Genomic DNA, 15667 nt, shown 5'->3' on the forward strand with positions numbered 1-15667 from the left:
CAAACGGCGTGAAATTCAAATTTCACGACGCGGGAACGGAGGGTATACTTTAGCATTGGCTGCCCCTGCTATTAGAGTATTAAAGTGTTTTTTCTGGAGCCAATATGGCAGCATTCTACCATGATGGCGCCAGGAAAAGAAAATTATGGTAAGTATTTGATACAATTTTCTTTTTGATACAATTTTCTTTTTTTTTTATACAGTGGAACCTCGGATTACGAGGAATAATCCGTTCCAGGAGAATGCTTGTAATCCAAAGCACTCGCATATCAAGGCGAGTTTCCCCATTGAAGTCAATGGAAACTAAAGATAATGTGTTCCGCATTGACTTCAATGGCATGCAATACCGCATGTGGCCAGAGGCGGAGGGGGAGTTCGCAGGAGAGCATCAGAGACACTCAGAAAAGGGGCGAGGACGCCTCGGCTAAACTCGGAAAGGCTTGGGAACGGTTCCGAGCGGCGCTGATCGGCTCTGCTTTCTTCGGCGCCCCCCCCCAACCACAGGCCAAACGCGGTACTGCACACCGCTTTGGCTTGAATCCTGTTTGTTTTGCGAGACAACACGAGTCCGTTTTTTTTTTAAATACAGCCAGGGCCGATTCGCCCTATAGGCTCACTATGCAAGCCGCTTAGGGCCCCGCAAAGCTGCGGAGGGCACCACCTGGTGAGAAGTCGTCATTTTCGGCCCCTCACCCCGCTTCTCAACCTCGCTGGCTGCATGGGAGAAGAGGTAAGAAGTCAGCACCCCCAGTAATGTAAGATGTCATTTCCGACAGCGGAAAACACCCCCCCCCCCCCACACACTTCACTTCTCAACCTTAAAGTGGAGTTCCACCCATAAATATAACATTACATCAGTAGTTTTAAAAAAATGTCATTAGTCCTTTACGAACATTTTTTTTTTTTTTTTTTTAGATGCCTTCAAAGTGTTGTTGCTAGGCAGAATAGTTAATCTTCCCACTTCCTGCACCTAGGTGCTTAATGCTTACTAACCTACACCGCACAGACTCCTGGGAATGTAGTGGGTGTAACTTTCCAGGAGTCTGTGCACTCCCCAGTCTCGAAGAATCATGTGACTTGGACAGCCCAGGTGCTGAAACCTGATCTGACACTGCTTGTGCAGCACTGAGCATGTGCGAGATCTGCAAGGCTGAAATCCAGGAAGTCATACAGTCTGGCTTCATGATGCCCACACTTAAGATGGCCCCAGTCAATTTCTATTTTTATAAAGTGTCTAAATGCTGTAACAACCTAACAAAACGGACCTTAGTTTACAGACTAACTTTACTAGAATACATTAAGCTTGTGTATTACAGGGGTATTTATATTTAAAAAGTGAAATTGTGGCCGGAACTCCGCTTTAATGTGACATGTCATTTTCGGCAGCCCCCCCGCTTCTCAATTTTTTAATGTGTCATTTTGCTTAGGGCCCCCTGGGAGGTCAGGATCGGCACTGAATACAGCGCTCGTATTGCGAAACGCTGGTTAACTGCGTTACCCGCAATCCGAGGTTCCACTGTAATTCGTTCCACATTGGCATGCAATACCGCATGTGGCCAGAGGTGGGGGGGGGGGGCGCCGGAGAGCCTCGTTAGTACTCAGGGACAGCTCGGCTGATCTCAGAAACCCTCAGTCGGGAACTGAGTATTTCCAAGTGACTCAGAGTATTTCCGAACCGTTGCGAGTGTCACCGGCGCCCCCTGCACCTCTGGGCAAATGCGGTACTGCACATACCATTAGCTTGAATTCTGCTTATGTTGCAAGACAACACTCACAAATCGAGTCAGAATAAAAAAAAAAAAAAATGCTCAATATTCAAAAGCTCGTTAACCGCGTTACTCGTAAACCGAGGTTCCACCGTCACCGACAGGAAGTGTAGAAGAAAAACTCCCCAGCAGGTACACCGACACTGGTTGCAAAAAAAAAAACCTGATGAGATTCCTGGTCTTCCCCGCTCCCTAAAATGCCCCCCCCCCCCCCATCTAACAATTTAATTAAAAACTCCAACATACATTTTTTTACTTGCCCGAGTCCATCTCTCGAGTGTTGATTCCGACACTGACCGCTCCCCTCGCTGTGATGTCATCAGGCCTCCTTCGGTCTTCAGGAGCTGGAGAAGGCCCCACCGCCGGACAGCCAATAGGAACAGTCCATATCACCCAGACGTGGCACCAGAAGAAGGACCTTTTTTCTCTATGCAGTGAGGCTTATAAAAAGACTTGGGGCCGGGCACGTCACGACGTCACCACAGGGTTAGGTACAGAAATGGGGCTTTCAGATAGAGATATTGTATATGAGGTGGAGAGCATGACATCACCGGCCCACCTCATCCAATCAGATAATGCTTTGCATTCATTGAGAAAAAGCAAAGGCAGGGGTTCCTCTAAGGCAGCGGTCTCCGAACTGCGCCCCTTTGCTTGCCTTTATCGGGCCCTTGAGGCACTGTTCCTCCCACCGATGCACTATTTCTGCCAACTGACAACAATGGGGCACAATTCCTCCCACTGATACCAACAATGGGGTTCTGTTCCTCCCAATAATGGGGCACTCACTATTACCAATGATGGGGAACTATTCCTCCAACCAATGATGGGGCATTATTCCTCCAACGAATACCAATGATGGGGCACTATTCCTCCACCCAATACCAATGATGGGGCACTATTCATCCAACTAATAACAATGATGGGGCACTATTCACCCAACTAATACAAATGATGGGGCACGATTCCTCCACCTAATACCCATGATGGGGCACTATTCCTCCACCTAATACAAATGATGGGGCACTATTCCTCCAACTAATACCAATGATGGGGAACTATTCCTCCACCTAATACCAATGATGGGGAACTATTCCTCCACCTAATACCAATGATGGGGCACTATTCCTCCAACTAATACCAATGATGGGGAACTATTCCTCCACCTAATACCAATGATGGGGCACTATTCCTCCACCTAATACCAATGATGGGGCACTATTCCTCCACCTAATACCAATGATGGGACACTATTCCTCCACCTAATACCAATGATGGGGAACTATTCCTCCACCTAATACCAATGATGGGGAACTATTCCTCCACCTAATACCAATGATGGGGCACTATTCCTCCAACTAATACCAATGATGGGGAACTATTCCTCCACCTAATACCAATGATGGGACACTATTCCTCCAACTAATACCAATGATGGGACACTATTCCTCCACCTAATACCAATGATGGGGCACTATTCCTCCAACTAATACCAATGATGGGGAACTATTCCTCCACCTAATACCAATGATGGGACACTATTCCTCCACCTAATACCAATGATGGGGCACTATTCCTCCAACTAATACCAATGATGGGGAACCCCCCGCTCTAAGGTAAAAGGTTTGGGAAGGGCCGGTGTAGAGACGGACGCGATCTTAGGTTGCTTCCAGTCCTTTGACGATTAGTGAATCTTGTTTAGAATGTATTGGTTCTAAAATCCAATCAATCATTTGTATTGATCATTTTGTACAAATGGTAATTTACGAAATAATTGTTGTCCGCCGTTCTGAACAATTACCTTTGACCCCGATCTACGATTTGATTCCTTTCATCCAGGCCAAGGATTGGGAACCATCTCAATGCTTTGTGGCCTCCGCTAGAATAACCCAACTTCGTTGGCTGTGGGCAATTAGGTAGATTCAGGTACCTATGCCTAACTTTGCGGCGGCGTAGCTTAAGGCATTTAGGCTACGCCGCCGTAGGTTAGCGAGGCAAGTACATGATTCACAATGTACTTGCCTGCTAAGTTACGGCGGCGTAGCCTAAATCGGCGGGCGTAAGGGCGCCTAATTCAAATGTGTTTGAGGGGGGCGTGTTTTATGGTAATGAGGCTTGACCTCACGTTTTTTGCGAACTGCGCATTCACCCAGTGTGCATTGCGGCTAAGTACGCTGCACGGGCCTATTGATTTTGACGTGGATGTAAACGACGTAAATCCCGATTTACGGACGACTTACGCAAACGACGTAAAAAATTTGAATTTCGACGGGGGAACGGCGGCCATATTTGACATTACTATTCCACTAGGGCCTAGCTCTAACTTTACGCGGCCTATCTCTTACGTAAACGGCGTAAAAGTACTGCGTCGGCCGGGCGTACGTTCGTGAATCGGCGTATCTCCTCATTTACATATTCTACGCCGACCGCAATGGAAGCGCCACCTAGCGGCCATCCAAAATATTGCAATCTAAGATAGGACGGCGCAAGCCGTCGTATCTTAGATATGTTTAAGCGTATCTCTGTTTGAGCATACGCTTAAACATAAGTCGGCGTAGATTCTGAGTTAGGTCGGCTTATCTACTGATAACCCGGCCTAACTCTTACTGAATCTACCTAAAAGTGTTTTGGGGGGGACACGGTGGGTGCAGGAAATCAAAACCAGGACTTTTTTTTTTTTCAAGCATCTTTATTTCAATCCAACAGCTGAAATACACACGGCCCATTAGGAGGGCTCCTTCCCAACCCCCACCACACCCCCTGTATACCCGGCAAAGACAACACACCAAGACGGGGAGAGTCGAAGCAGAGCAACGCACCAAAATCCAGACTCTTTTGGTCATACACCTGCAGATTTTCTACGGTTAGATGGAAAAAGTGCAACAGATTTCTCCATGTACGCTAAACTGTGTGGATGGAGGAATCTCCCACTGAGCCAAGCTTCAGCATCTTGCTACCGTGTTTCCCCGAAAATAAGCCCGGGTCTTATATTAATTATGCCAACAAAAGACACAGTAGGGCTTATTTTCGGGGTAGGTCTTACCATGTAATGTGCTGTCTTCTCTCCCTCCCTGCCTGTCAGGAATCCCCAGTGTGAACTGAGTTAAAATGCTTGTACAATCCTATAATCCTCTCTATTACAGTATTATATAATGTACAATGTGTGCGTTTCTGTAATACAATTGTGCCAAATACCTTTGTTATAGCGCCGCTCTGCATTTTTGTTACCCGCCGGAGCTCTCTTCCCCCGCAATTATATTACAGAAACACACACATTGTACATTATAATCTACTGTAATATAGTTTATTATAGGATTTTACAAGCATTTTTAACTAGGGCTTATTTTCGGGGTAGGGTTTATATTGCTGCCCTCTTGGAAAATAACGCTAGGTCTTATTTTCAGGGTAGGTCTTATTTTTGGGGAAACAGGGTAGTCGGCCCCCGCTGGCTCTCAACCTAAACAACGCCTGCACCCAATCAGAATGTTCGGGTATTGTGAGAGCCAGCGGGGCCGACTAGCAAGATAAGGAAGCTTGGGCCAGTAGGGGGAATTCTTCCATCCACACACAGGAATTATGGGACCCCTTACACAGCTTCAGGCATGGGCCCCCCTGGAGCAGAGAACCGGGGGTGGTGCTGCCGCCTCAAATTGAGAAGCGAGGGGGGGGGTTCCGCCGATAGTTGAGAAGCGAGGGGGGGGGGGAGGGGTGCCGCCGCTAATTGAGAACCGTGGGTGGTGCTGCCATGTTATAAAAAGTCCACGTCCAAATTTATAGTCGTTTATCGAAAGTAGCAACAAATGGTCAAGCCAACGCGATTCGGAGAAAAAAAAATACCCCCCTTCCTCAGGGCTGCTGCTGTTTGCAGATGGTGAATAAAAATCAGTGAGTCTTGCAATTACCGTCTGACATCAGAGCTGCCATTAGGCCACGTGTCTGAACCTGGGCAACCACACTACGAAAAGCAGGTGGGGACTCTGTGGCGAAACAGCATCTTTACTCATTACATAGTTGGTAACAGCCCTGGATTGGCCATAGGGCAAGCCGGGCACTTGCACGGTAGGCCGGGGCTGCTGGGCCGCATGTCCTTGGCAGCTGGGCTGCTCTTTGAGCCCATGCCGCTCAATCGGCCTCTCTGCAGCCGCCCTACTGCCAGTTCAGCTCAGCCATCAGCACCAGGAGGGACGGAAACATGAAGGGGGGAGGAGCTTCGGTCTCTCCATGGCCGCCAGTGTAGTTCAGCCGTCTGTGCCAGGGGGCGTGACCATGAAGGGGAAGACGCTAGAGGAGCAGGGCCGCGGTCAGGGGGGTACAGGCAGTACACCTGTAAGGGGCCCGGAGGTCCCCATGGCCCCGGATGGCAACCCCCCTTTTTTTTATAATTTTTTTTCTTTTATATACATGTTTTATCTTTATGTTTGTTTTGTTTTTATTAAAGGGCCCAGAGGTCCCCAGGGACACATTGCAATGTTTTTTTTTTTTTTATAAACTTTATTGAAAGACAACAAACTTTTTCGTGCAACTCTATACACAGCAACACTTTGCGGCAGACTCACTATTGCGTGTCGCATTTTTTATCCAACATATGTGTATGTAGGATTGTGCATATGGGATTGTATGATTTTTTTTTATTTTTTATAATTTTTTGGTCTTTTTTAAACCTGACTAACTATGTAACTTAACCGCTTAACGACCCCTTCACGCCGATAGGGCACGGCTGGGCACACGCACGTACCTGTACGTCGCCTTTTTTTTTTAATAATTTTTATATATATTTTTTATTTATTTTTTGTTTTAATTAAAGGGCTCAGAGGTCCCCCGATGCCCGGATGGCAACCCCCCTTTTATTTATTTATTTTTTAAAAAATGTTTTAATTTTTTTTCTTTTATATAAATGTTTTATCTTTATGTTTGTTTTCTTTTTATTAAAGGGCCCAGAGGTCCCCAGGGCCCCGGATGGCAACCTCCTTTTTTTTTTTTTACAACATTTTTTTTATATATTTTTTTTATTAAAGGGCCCAGAGGTCCCCAGGGGACCGGATGGCTACCCCCTTTTTTTTTTTTATATATATATTTCTTTATTTTTTTCGTCAGCACCCCCCGCTTCTTAATTCACCCCCCCGCTTCTCAATCTGTGGCACCCCCCCCCCGCTTCTCAATCCGTGGCACCGCCCCCCGCTTCTTAATTCACGGCCCCCCGCGCTTCTCAATTAGCGGCGGCACCCCCCTGCTTCTCAATTTGAGGCGGCGGCAGCACCACCCCCCCCCCCCCTGGTTCTCTGCTCCAGGGGGCCCATGCCTAAAGCTGTGTAAGGGGCCCCATAATTCCTGATGGCGGCCCTGTAGACCTGTAGAGGAGACACCTATTGCAGACACCATGGAGCTGGATCAGAGAGAACGTGAGTGCGGCCCCCTGTAACCCGGATAGGAGGAGCGGTGGGAGTGGCTGCATATAGACCCGGGCCTATTTTTGGTCCCAGTCCGGGTCTTGTGGGTAAGGTTGAATAAAGACAATATAGTCCATACAGTTCAACCTGTGTAGGTTATCGTTTTATATTTTTTTATTATTATCTGTCATTACTTTTAATAGACATGTGCACTGCCGAAAAATGTGTTTGTTTTTCTTTTAGTTTCATTCGTTTTTTTTTCGAAAATTCGAAATTCAAAAATAAGAAAATAAGAAAGGAAAATCTGAAAATCCAAAAATTTGAAATAGAACTACTAACTATTAAAATTATAGGTATTGGAATTTCCTTGTAAATTTGGCTGTTAGAGAACGTAACGAATACAAAATGTATCTGAAGATACAAATTATCCGAAATAACACATGCCGTATCTAAACAAATGGAATGGAACGAAATAATAACAACGTTTTTATTATTATTGATGTTGTTTACTATTATTAATTCGTTACACGTTCCATTTTTTTAGATACGACATTCGTTATTACAGATACCGTATTTATCGGCATATACCGCGAGCCGGCGTATAGCGCGCACCCCAACCTGGGAAAGGAAGGTTTGGGAAAAAAAATTACTTTTTGGATGCTCAGCATTGTCGGTGTCCGTCTGCGTCCATCGGCGGCCTTGTCCGGCGTCCGTCTGCGACCTTGCACGGGGTCCGTCCAGCCTTGTCGGTGTCCGTCGTCCATCGGCGGCCTTGTCCGGCGTCCGTCTGTGGCCTTGCGCGGGGTCCGTCCAGCCTTGTTGGTGTCCGTCGCGTCCGTCTAGCCTTGTCGCATCCGTCTGCCGGGGGTTGCAGCGTTGAATTTGGCGCCTCGGTCGAGCTGTGCAGAGCCGGATTTCCAGTGTGTTTGGCTCCTCTCGCATGGCTTTGGGCGGAGCCGAGCCTAGTGCGCAGTAGACTCAGCTCGGTCTTTGTTGCCGGCGCTCGGAGACAGCGAGGATCGGCTGTCTCCGAGGAGGATCGGCGTATATCGCACACCCACGATTTCCCCCTGATTTCAAGGGGAAAAAAGTGCGCGGTATACGCCAATAAATACGGTAATTTGTAACTTCGGATAAATTCGTATTCGTAACGAATACGAATTTATCCGAAGTTACAAATTACCGTATTTATCGGCGTATACCACGCACTTTTTTCCCCTTGAAATCAGGGGGAAATCGGGAATTTCCTTTCAAATTTGTCTGTTAGTGAACGTAACGTTCACTAACAGACAAATTTGAAAGGAAATTCCAATAGGTATAATTTAATAGTTATTAGTTATATTTCAAAATTTTGGATTTTCCTTTCTTATTTTCCGATTTTTGAATTTCAAAATTTCGAAAAAAAAAAAAACGAATGAAACTAAAAACAAATGCAAACAAATTTTTCGGAAAGGAAAATTCCAATACCTATAATTTAATAGTTAGTAATAGTTAAATTATTTCAGGTTTTTGAATTTTCGTTCTAATTTTTTAAATTTCCAAATTTTTGAATTTCCAAAATTTTCACATTTCCAAAATTCTGAAATGACAAAATTTCAATATTTCCAAATGAACCAATTTGTCTAAATGTATTTTGGAACTAAACGTCCAATATCTAACTTTTAATAAATGTTATACTTATGTGATAGTTTACATTTAAGGGGTTGTATTCGATGTGTAAAAAGAAAAATCACACAAATACTTCTGACGGTGATAAAACATGAAGGTGCACCCTCCCTTTTGAACTTACCATCATCATGGACCACTTCACCTCACAAGCCCGACACTAGGAGCTTTCTTTAGGATACGGCATGTCTTGATTTGTGAATATCGTTCTTTGTATATGAAGGTGGTATACATTCCCTGTAATGTCTTTTTAATTGTGCTGATCCTAAAAAAAAATATTTTAAAGCAAAAAAAATAAAATAAAAAAAAGCTGAGATTTAATTGCCATTGTTGTGTTTTGTGAAAATGAATTTCTCTGCAACGCCCATAGCTACAGAGGTGAATGAATGAGGACTTGTTTTAAAGTGTTTTTACTGCTTGTTCAGAACATGTACACGCACACCTCCCAACTTTCTGAGATGGGAATGAGGGACACCTATTAGCAAAAGTATGTGAGCACAAGACACACCCCCTGACACGCCCCCTCCCGCTGCCTTCAAGGAGAATTGTATAATAAAAATTGTTTAAACCCAATTGGATGCAAGGTTTAGCACCGGGAAACACTTTGTTAAAGATGAAAAGTGCATTTTATTTTATTGAAGTGTGCATTCACTTGCCAGGGCCCCGGTGTAGTGTGCGTTCACTTGCCAACGCACACTACACCGGGCCCCTGGCAAGGGAACACATACTACACCGGGCCCCCGGCAAGTGAACGCACACTACACCGGGCCCCCGGCAAGTGAACGCACACTACACCGGGCCCCCGACAAGTGAACGCACACTACACCGGGCCCCCGGCAAGTGAACGCACACTACACCGGGCCCCCGGCAAGTGAACGCACACTACACCGGGCCCCCGGCAAGTGAACACACACACACACACAATACTGAACCTCTAGCAAGTGAACATACACTACACAAGCCCCTGGCAAGTGTAAGTAAACTTCACTGGACTGCTGGCAAGTGAACGTACACTACACCGGGCCCCTGGCAAGTATAAGTACACTTAACTGGGCCCCTGGCAAGTAGACGTACACTACACTGTGCCCCTGGCAAGTGAACGCACACTACACCAGGCCCGGCAAGTCAACGCACACTATACTGAGCCTCTAGCAAGTAAACGTACACTACACCGGGCCCCTGGCATGTGAAAGTACACTAAACCGGGCCCCCCGGATTCCTGGAAGTGGCGTGTGTCACACGGACTTGGTCCAGCTGGATCGTTTTAAGAGGCCGGGGGGAGACATCTGGAATTGGTTGCATGGCAATAAGGCACCATGCTGGTTTTGGTTGTCAATCCCTCGGATTCTGAACACTCAGCCCGTCCAGTTATCTGACATCGGGGGGGCATCTGTCCACTTATCTGACATCGGGGGGGCGTCTGTCCACTTATCTGACATCCGGGGGGCCGTCTGTCCACTTATCAGACATCCGGGGGGCCGTCTGTCCTGTCACTGACCTCCAGAATTCTTTCTTTTTTTATTTCTTAAAACACACCGCTGTGCTCCATTCTCTGGAGGAAAGATGTTTTCGAGTCAAATTTTCCACACAGAGATCTTGGCTGCTTTTCAAGCTTTCAGGGGCTTCGCTAATGTCATGTGATTTGGAGAGGAGAGAGATATTTAAAAAGAGGACCTGTCCATTATGAAATGTCTGAATCATCGGCCAACTGGGTCAGAGCTCACTTTAAAATGAGAAAACTCGGCTTTGGCTGAAGGACTCGGAGTGAAAGCTGGAGCAGGACTTTTATATTTTATATTTAGATAGTCTAAGAGGCTCAGTTTGTTTTAGAACTGATTGAAAGAGAGACTGGGGCCGAGGGTTTTATTGCCCTTCAACCGCTAGTGTGAATGATCCCTTAGGCTGGTGAATGAGGTGCTGCTGTGCAGACTTCCATCAGCTAATCACGTGCAAGCAAAAATAATTATTTTTTTCTTTTTATAGTCCTTGCATGTAATTGGGTATTATTTTCACCACATTCACCAGCAGCCTATTTGCATTCAGTAAATCAACCCCGCCATCTTTTTGCAGTGTCTTTGTAAAGTGCCAGAAGGATCCCTGATAACCCCCGACCCGTGTTTAAGGTGTACGGGGCAGGAGGTGGCCATCTTTCTTGTGACAGGACCTTGTTTTACCAGCCAAACGCTGGTCCAGAGTACGGTCACACGACCGAGGAAGTGACGTCGCTGCTCCTTTTAGCATTCGATGCAAACACCGGGGACTAAAGTTCTGGCTGTGACGGAGGTTGGAGCAGGGGATGGGTCTGGGTTTAGATTGGGGTGAGGTTTGGCTGGGGGTGGAGTTTGAGTTTGGTTTGGTTGGGGTAAGGTTGGGCTGAGTTTGGTTTGCTTGGATTGGGTGGGGTTTGGGTTGAGTTTGATTTGGGTTAGGTTTAGTTGGGTTGGGTTTGGGCTGAATTTGGTTCAGCATGATTGGAGCTAGGTTGGGTTTTGTTAGATTGGGTGGGGTATGGTTTGGGTTGAGTTTGGTTGGATTGGGGTTTAGGTTGAGTTTGGTTGGATTGGGGTTTAGGTTGAGTTTGGTTGGATTGGGGTTTAGGTTGAGTTTGGTTGGATTGGGGTTTAGGTTGAGTTTGGTTGGATTGGGGTTTAGGTTGAGTTTGGTTGGATTGGGGTTTAGGTTGAGTTTGGTTGGATTGGGGTTTAGGTTGAGTTTGGTTGGATTGGGGTTTAGGTTGAGTTTGGTTTAGTTGGGTTGGGTTTGGGCTGAATTTGGTTTGGCTTGATTGGAGCTAGGTTGGGTTTTGGTTGAGTTTAGATGGGTTGAGTTTGGTTAGATTGGGTGGGGTTTGGGTTGAGTTTGGTTTGGTTGGGTTTGAGTATGGTTTGGCTTGGTTGGGGTACAGTTTGGTTTGGCTTGGTTGGGGTAGAGTTTGGTTTGGCTTGGTTGGGTTGAGTTTAGTTGGGTTGAGTTTGGTTCGAGTTTAATTTAGTTGGGTTGGGCTGAATTAGGTTCAGCTTGGTTGGGTTTGGGTTGAGTTTAGATGGATTGGGTTTGGCTTGAGTTTGGTTTGGTTGGAGTTGGGTTGGCTTAGTTGTAGTTGGATTGGATGAGGTTTGGGTTGGGTTATGACCTTTACAAAGACACTGTCACTTTGCCCTGAAGAGGTCAATTCTTTTACATCATTTACACACTCAATGGTGGGTTAGATCAGTTCAGTTGGGCTTATTTTAAATCCCCCCCCCCATGATGTAAAAACTGCTGGGAAGAGCAACAAAAGTGACACCAGGCCAACACTAATAAGGCACTCATACAGCTTTATCACCTACGAAGGTCAAAAGTACAAAGAATTAACAACTCCTTAAAATCATAAACAGCTATGTGAAACAAACTGCGCAATTCTCAATAAACCTTAAGTCACAACCCCCCCGTGTCCATCTCCGATATATTAGAGGGCTAGTCCACCCAAAACTAAATTCAGCCCTGGGTGGCTGCCGGGCCTCAGATTACACACACGGCTTCCTTGTATCTCCCTGGGACTCGAGCGGCAATACTGCTATACTTCAGCTATGAGCTAGGCCTACTCACTGTGGTCATCTCACTGGCCGATCCCTACTGTTCCCTTGCAATGATGTCACTTCCTCTTCTGGATCCTGAGAAGGCCCACTGGGCAGCCAACAGGAAGTGTCAGTGTCATGCAGGCCGTGACGTGAACACTGGTAGAAGGACCCTGCCTGACGTATACAAAAGGAAAAAAGAAGACTTGGGAGGGGAGGATTACGCGGCTGTGGCTTTTGGCAAGTACCATTTATTTATTTACTACGGACAATAAGTTATAGGCTGGGGGGTTGATTAACCAAAACTGGAGAGTGTAAAATCCAGTGTAGCTCTGCACAGAAACCAATCAGCTTCCAGGTTTTATTGTCAAAGCTTGACTGAACAACCTGACGTTAGAAGCCGATTGGCTGCCATGCACAGCTGCTCCAGATTTCGCACTCTCCAGTTTTAGTAAATCAATCCCAGGGTGCTAGATATTTTGAAATGGCCGACTATGCCTTTAAATTAGAATTCAAGCCGAACACTAACAATTCTTAAGAATGTCCCCCCCCCACACCTCCTTTTACCTATCCTGTGTAGAAATGATCCGCATACTTATCATTTTAAGTCCGCTCCGGTCACATGACCTGACTGCTCCGGCTTTCTTGTGTCATAGAACGCTCAACAACCACCATGTCGTCACCCACAGGCTCCAATAGCTCAGTCACAATCCCCTGCACACAGAGCTGGAGCTGCAGGATCTTGTTAGTTTTAGGCTGGAATTCTACCCAAAAAGGTGGAGCTTCACCCAAAAAGGGGAGTTTCGCTCTCTTTCTCCACCCCCCTTAACATTTGGCCTGGTTTTGAAAAGGTACCCGCTCCTTTACTTCTGGTCAGATCGCCACGCCGATCTGGGCCTCCTTCCTTCCCCCCACAGCCTTCTGGGACATGTCACAGGTCCAAGAGAGCTGCAGGACCAATCAAACAGCACAGCTGTGAGGCACTCATCCAAAGTCGCATGACTTGAGTCATACAAGTGTGAATGGAGCCTTAGAATTATTATAGCTTATAGAAGGGCAAGTTAACTGCAATTTTTTTCCCCCCCACCCCAGTCTTCACTCTACTTACATCCTGGGATGCTGAGGTGTCAGTGCCGTGCAGGTCCAGGGACTTAAAAATCTGCTCCCTCTTCTATGTACTTCTGGGATGGATCAGAGGGATTCCGATTGGTCAGTGCCGGTAAAGCACACATAAGTACAGATTTGAAATCCCCCGACTGCTACACGGGCTGTGTGGGCACTGGCCAATCAGAATCCCTCTGATTAATCCTGGAAGTGCTGCACATAGGGAGCAGAGAAGGAATTTAAAGTCCCCGGAACTGCGTGGCACTCACAACTTGACATGCACAGAGGTAAGTACAGCAGGGACCGGGGGGGGGGGGGTTGGGTGTATAGGGGAAGGGTGTCCAGTGTTGTTAAAGCAAAGTTTCACCCAGAAATGGAACTTCCGCTTTTTGAAATCCTCCCCTCCCCCTCCGGTGTCACATCTGGCACCTTTCGGGGGGAGGAGGATGGAGCAGATACCTGTCTAATCCAGGTATTTGCTCTCACTTACGGGCATAGATCATCGTGGTGACCTACGCCACTTCCGGCACCTACTTCGCACACTGTGCGTTTCCCAGAAAACAGCGGAGCGGGGGACAGGAAGGGGCGTGCCTCCCGGAAGTGGGTGCAAATACCTGTATTATACAGGTATCTGCCCCCCCTCCCCCTGAAAGGTGCCAAAATGTGACACCGGAAGGGGGGAGGATTCGGAAAAGCAGAGGTTGCGTTTTCATGTGGACCTCCGCTTGAATGCCGATCTGCAGTGAGATTTCAGAATGATCACAGTGAGTAGGTGCAGCGGGGCGCCGAGGTCTTTCCACCAGACCCAGGAACGTCTTTTATACATTTCTCCTCCTTCCGTCAGACGAAGAAGGTTGTAAATTTACAATTCATTTTCACGAATGGTCCGCCATGTTGTAGCGGCCCTTTAAAATTATTCACAAAGACTAGAAAGGGAGGGGGGAAAATATTAAAAAAGAAAAAAAAAAATTGCTACAAGAATTCTCAAACCGATTTTCTTCACCCAATGCAAGCTAACAGGGGCTGATGGGGATAACAGACAGTTCTCCTTTCAAGTAAATTGAAGTGACCAGCAATGCGGCAGTACCAACGACAGCCTGCAAACTGCAGCAACCAATCCGATTTCCACCTACAACAATTAGGCCTGGTGAGAGATGAATTCTGATTGGTTGCTAAGGGTTACAAACGCTTTGTCATCGCTCCTAGGCTTGTTGAATAAGCCTTTTTTTTTTTTTTTTGGAGGGGGGGAAGGGGAAATTAGAAACAAACTCAAGCAACTTTTACTTCCTCTGATCTACAAACTATTTTTTTTTTTTTTTTTTAAGTACCAATCACGTATCCAATCCAGAACTTAAACATGACGTTCCTCTTTAATATTGTTTGCGGTGAGAGTTTTCAGAAGAAAGTAATACTTGCAGGGCATATTAAATGGTGGCTGCAACCAAACATTTTACTGAAGCCATTTTTTTTTTTTGTACCCAATATGGCGATAGGTTACTGTGTGGTGCAGGATGAGGCAGCCTTGGATTCGGCTTCATCTTCAGAGAAATCTAGGTAACACATTGCGCTCTCTGGTTGCTTTCATTGGTGGGTAGGAAAATAAAGACAGGAATGTGTTACAATGCTAGGCCCGGTGGTCGATGTCAGAGATGAAGGCAGTTCAATAAGCAAAAGGTTGGAAAAGAAGAAGACATTTCATTGGCCGCCTCCCTCCCAACCCGCTACGGGCTTGCCGCACGGCCGGGCGAGTAAGCTTTGGTTCTCTACAAACTACCCTCGGCTCCCCCCCAACCCCCCGTAAGAGTGGACACGCTCAAAGACTCCTCCGTCACACAGCCCTACAGGCAACGCAGCAGAGAGTGGGGGGCTTGCTGGAAATGTACTTGCAAAAAGGACAGCTCCTCGGAGGAGGTCCATCTGGCCCTGCCCCTCCCCCCCCCCTGTGGTTAGCGGTCTTAGGTTCGGGGAAGCTGGCACATCTCGCAATGATCTGTGCCGGCTTTGTTCATAAAGGTGCAGTGCAGACAGGACCACATGGAGGAGGAAGAGGCGGCGTGTGCTGATCCCCCACTAGCCCCGAAATCCTGAAGCTCCGACGGCTGTGCTCCAACTGTGCCTGGGGTGCGAGAGGAGAAGAAAGGACAATTAGGTCAGAGTGTATTTAAAAAAACAAAAAACAAATAAAAAAAAA

General features: G+C 46.6%; 1 protein-coding gene across 1 annotated transcript in view; it reads right to left on the minus strand.

The window, feature by feature from the left end:
• Window positions 1–14814: 14814 nt before the first annotated feature.
• NPLOC4 (NPL4 homolog, ubiquitin recognition factor) overlaps window positions 14815–15667 on the minus strand; it is a 31049-nt gene continuing 30196 nt past the window's right edge. The window contains exon 17 of the mRNA XM_040330968.1: window positions 14815–15592. Within this exon, the coding sequence (XP_040186902.1) occupies window positions 15432–15592 (161 nt within the window). The 3' untranslated portion in view covers window positions 14815–15431. The remainder of the gene's footprint in view (window positions 15593–15667) is intronic.

This window comes from Rana temporaria, chromosome 12, assembly GCF_905171775.1.
Source record: "Rana temporaria chromosome 12, aRanTem1.1, whole genome shotgun sequence".
Classification (NCBI taxonomy): domain Eukaryota; kingdom Metazoa; phylum Chordata; class Amphibia; order Anura; family Ranidae; genus Rana; species Rana temporaria.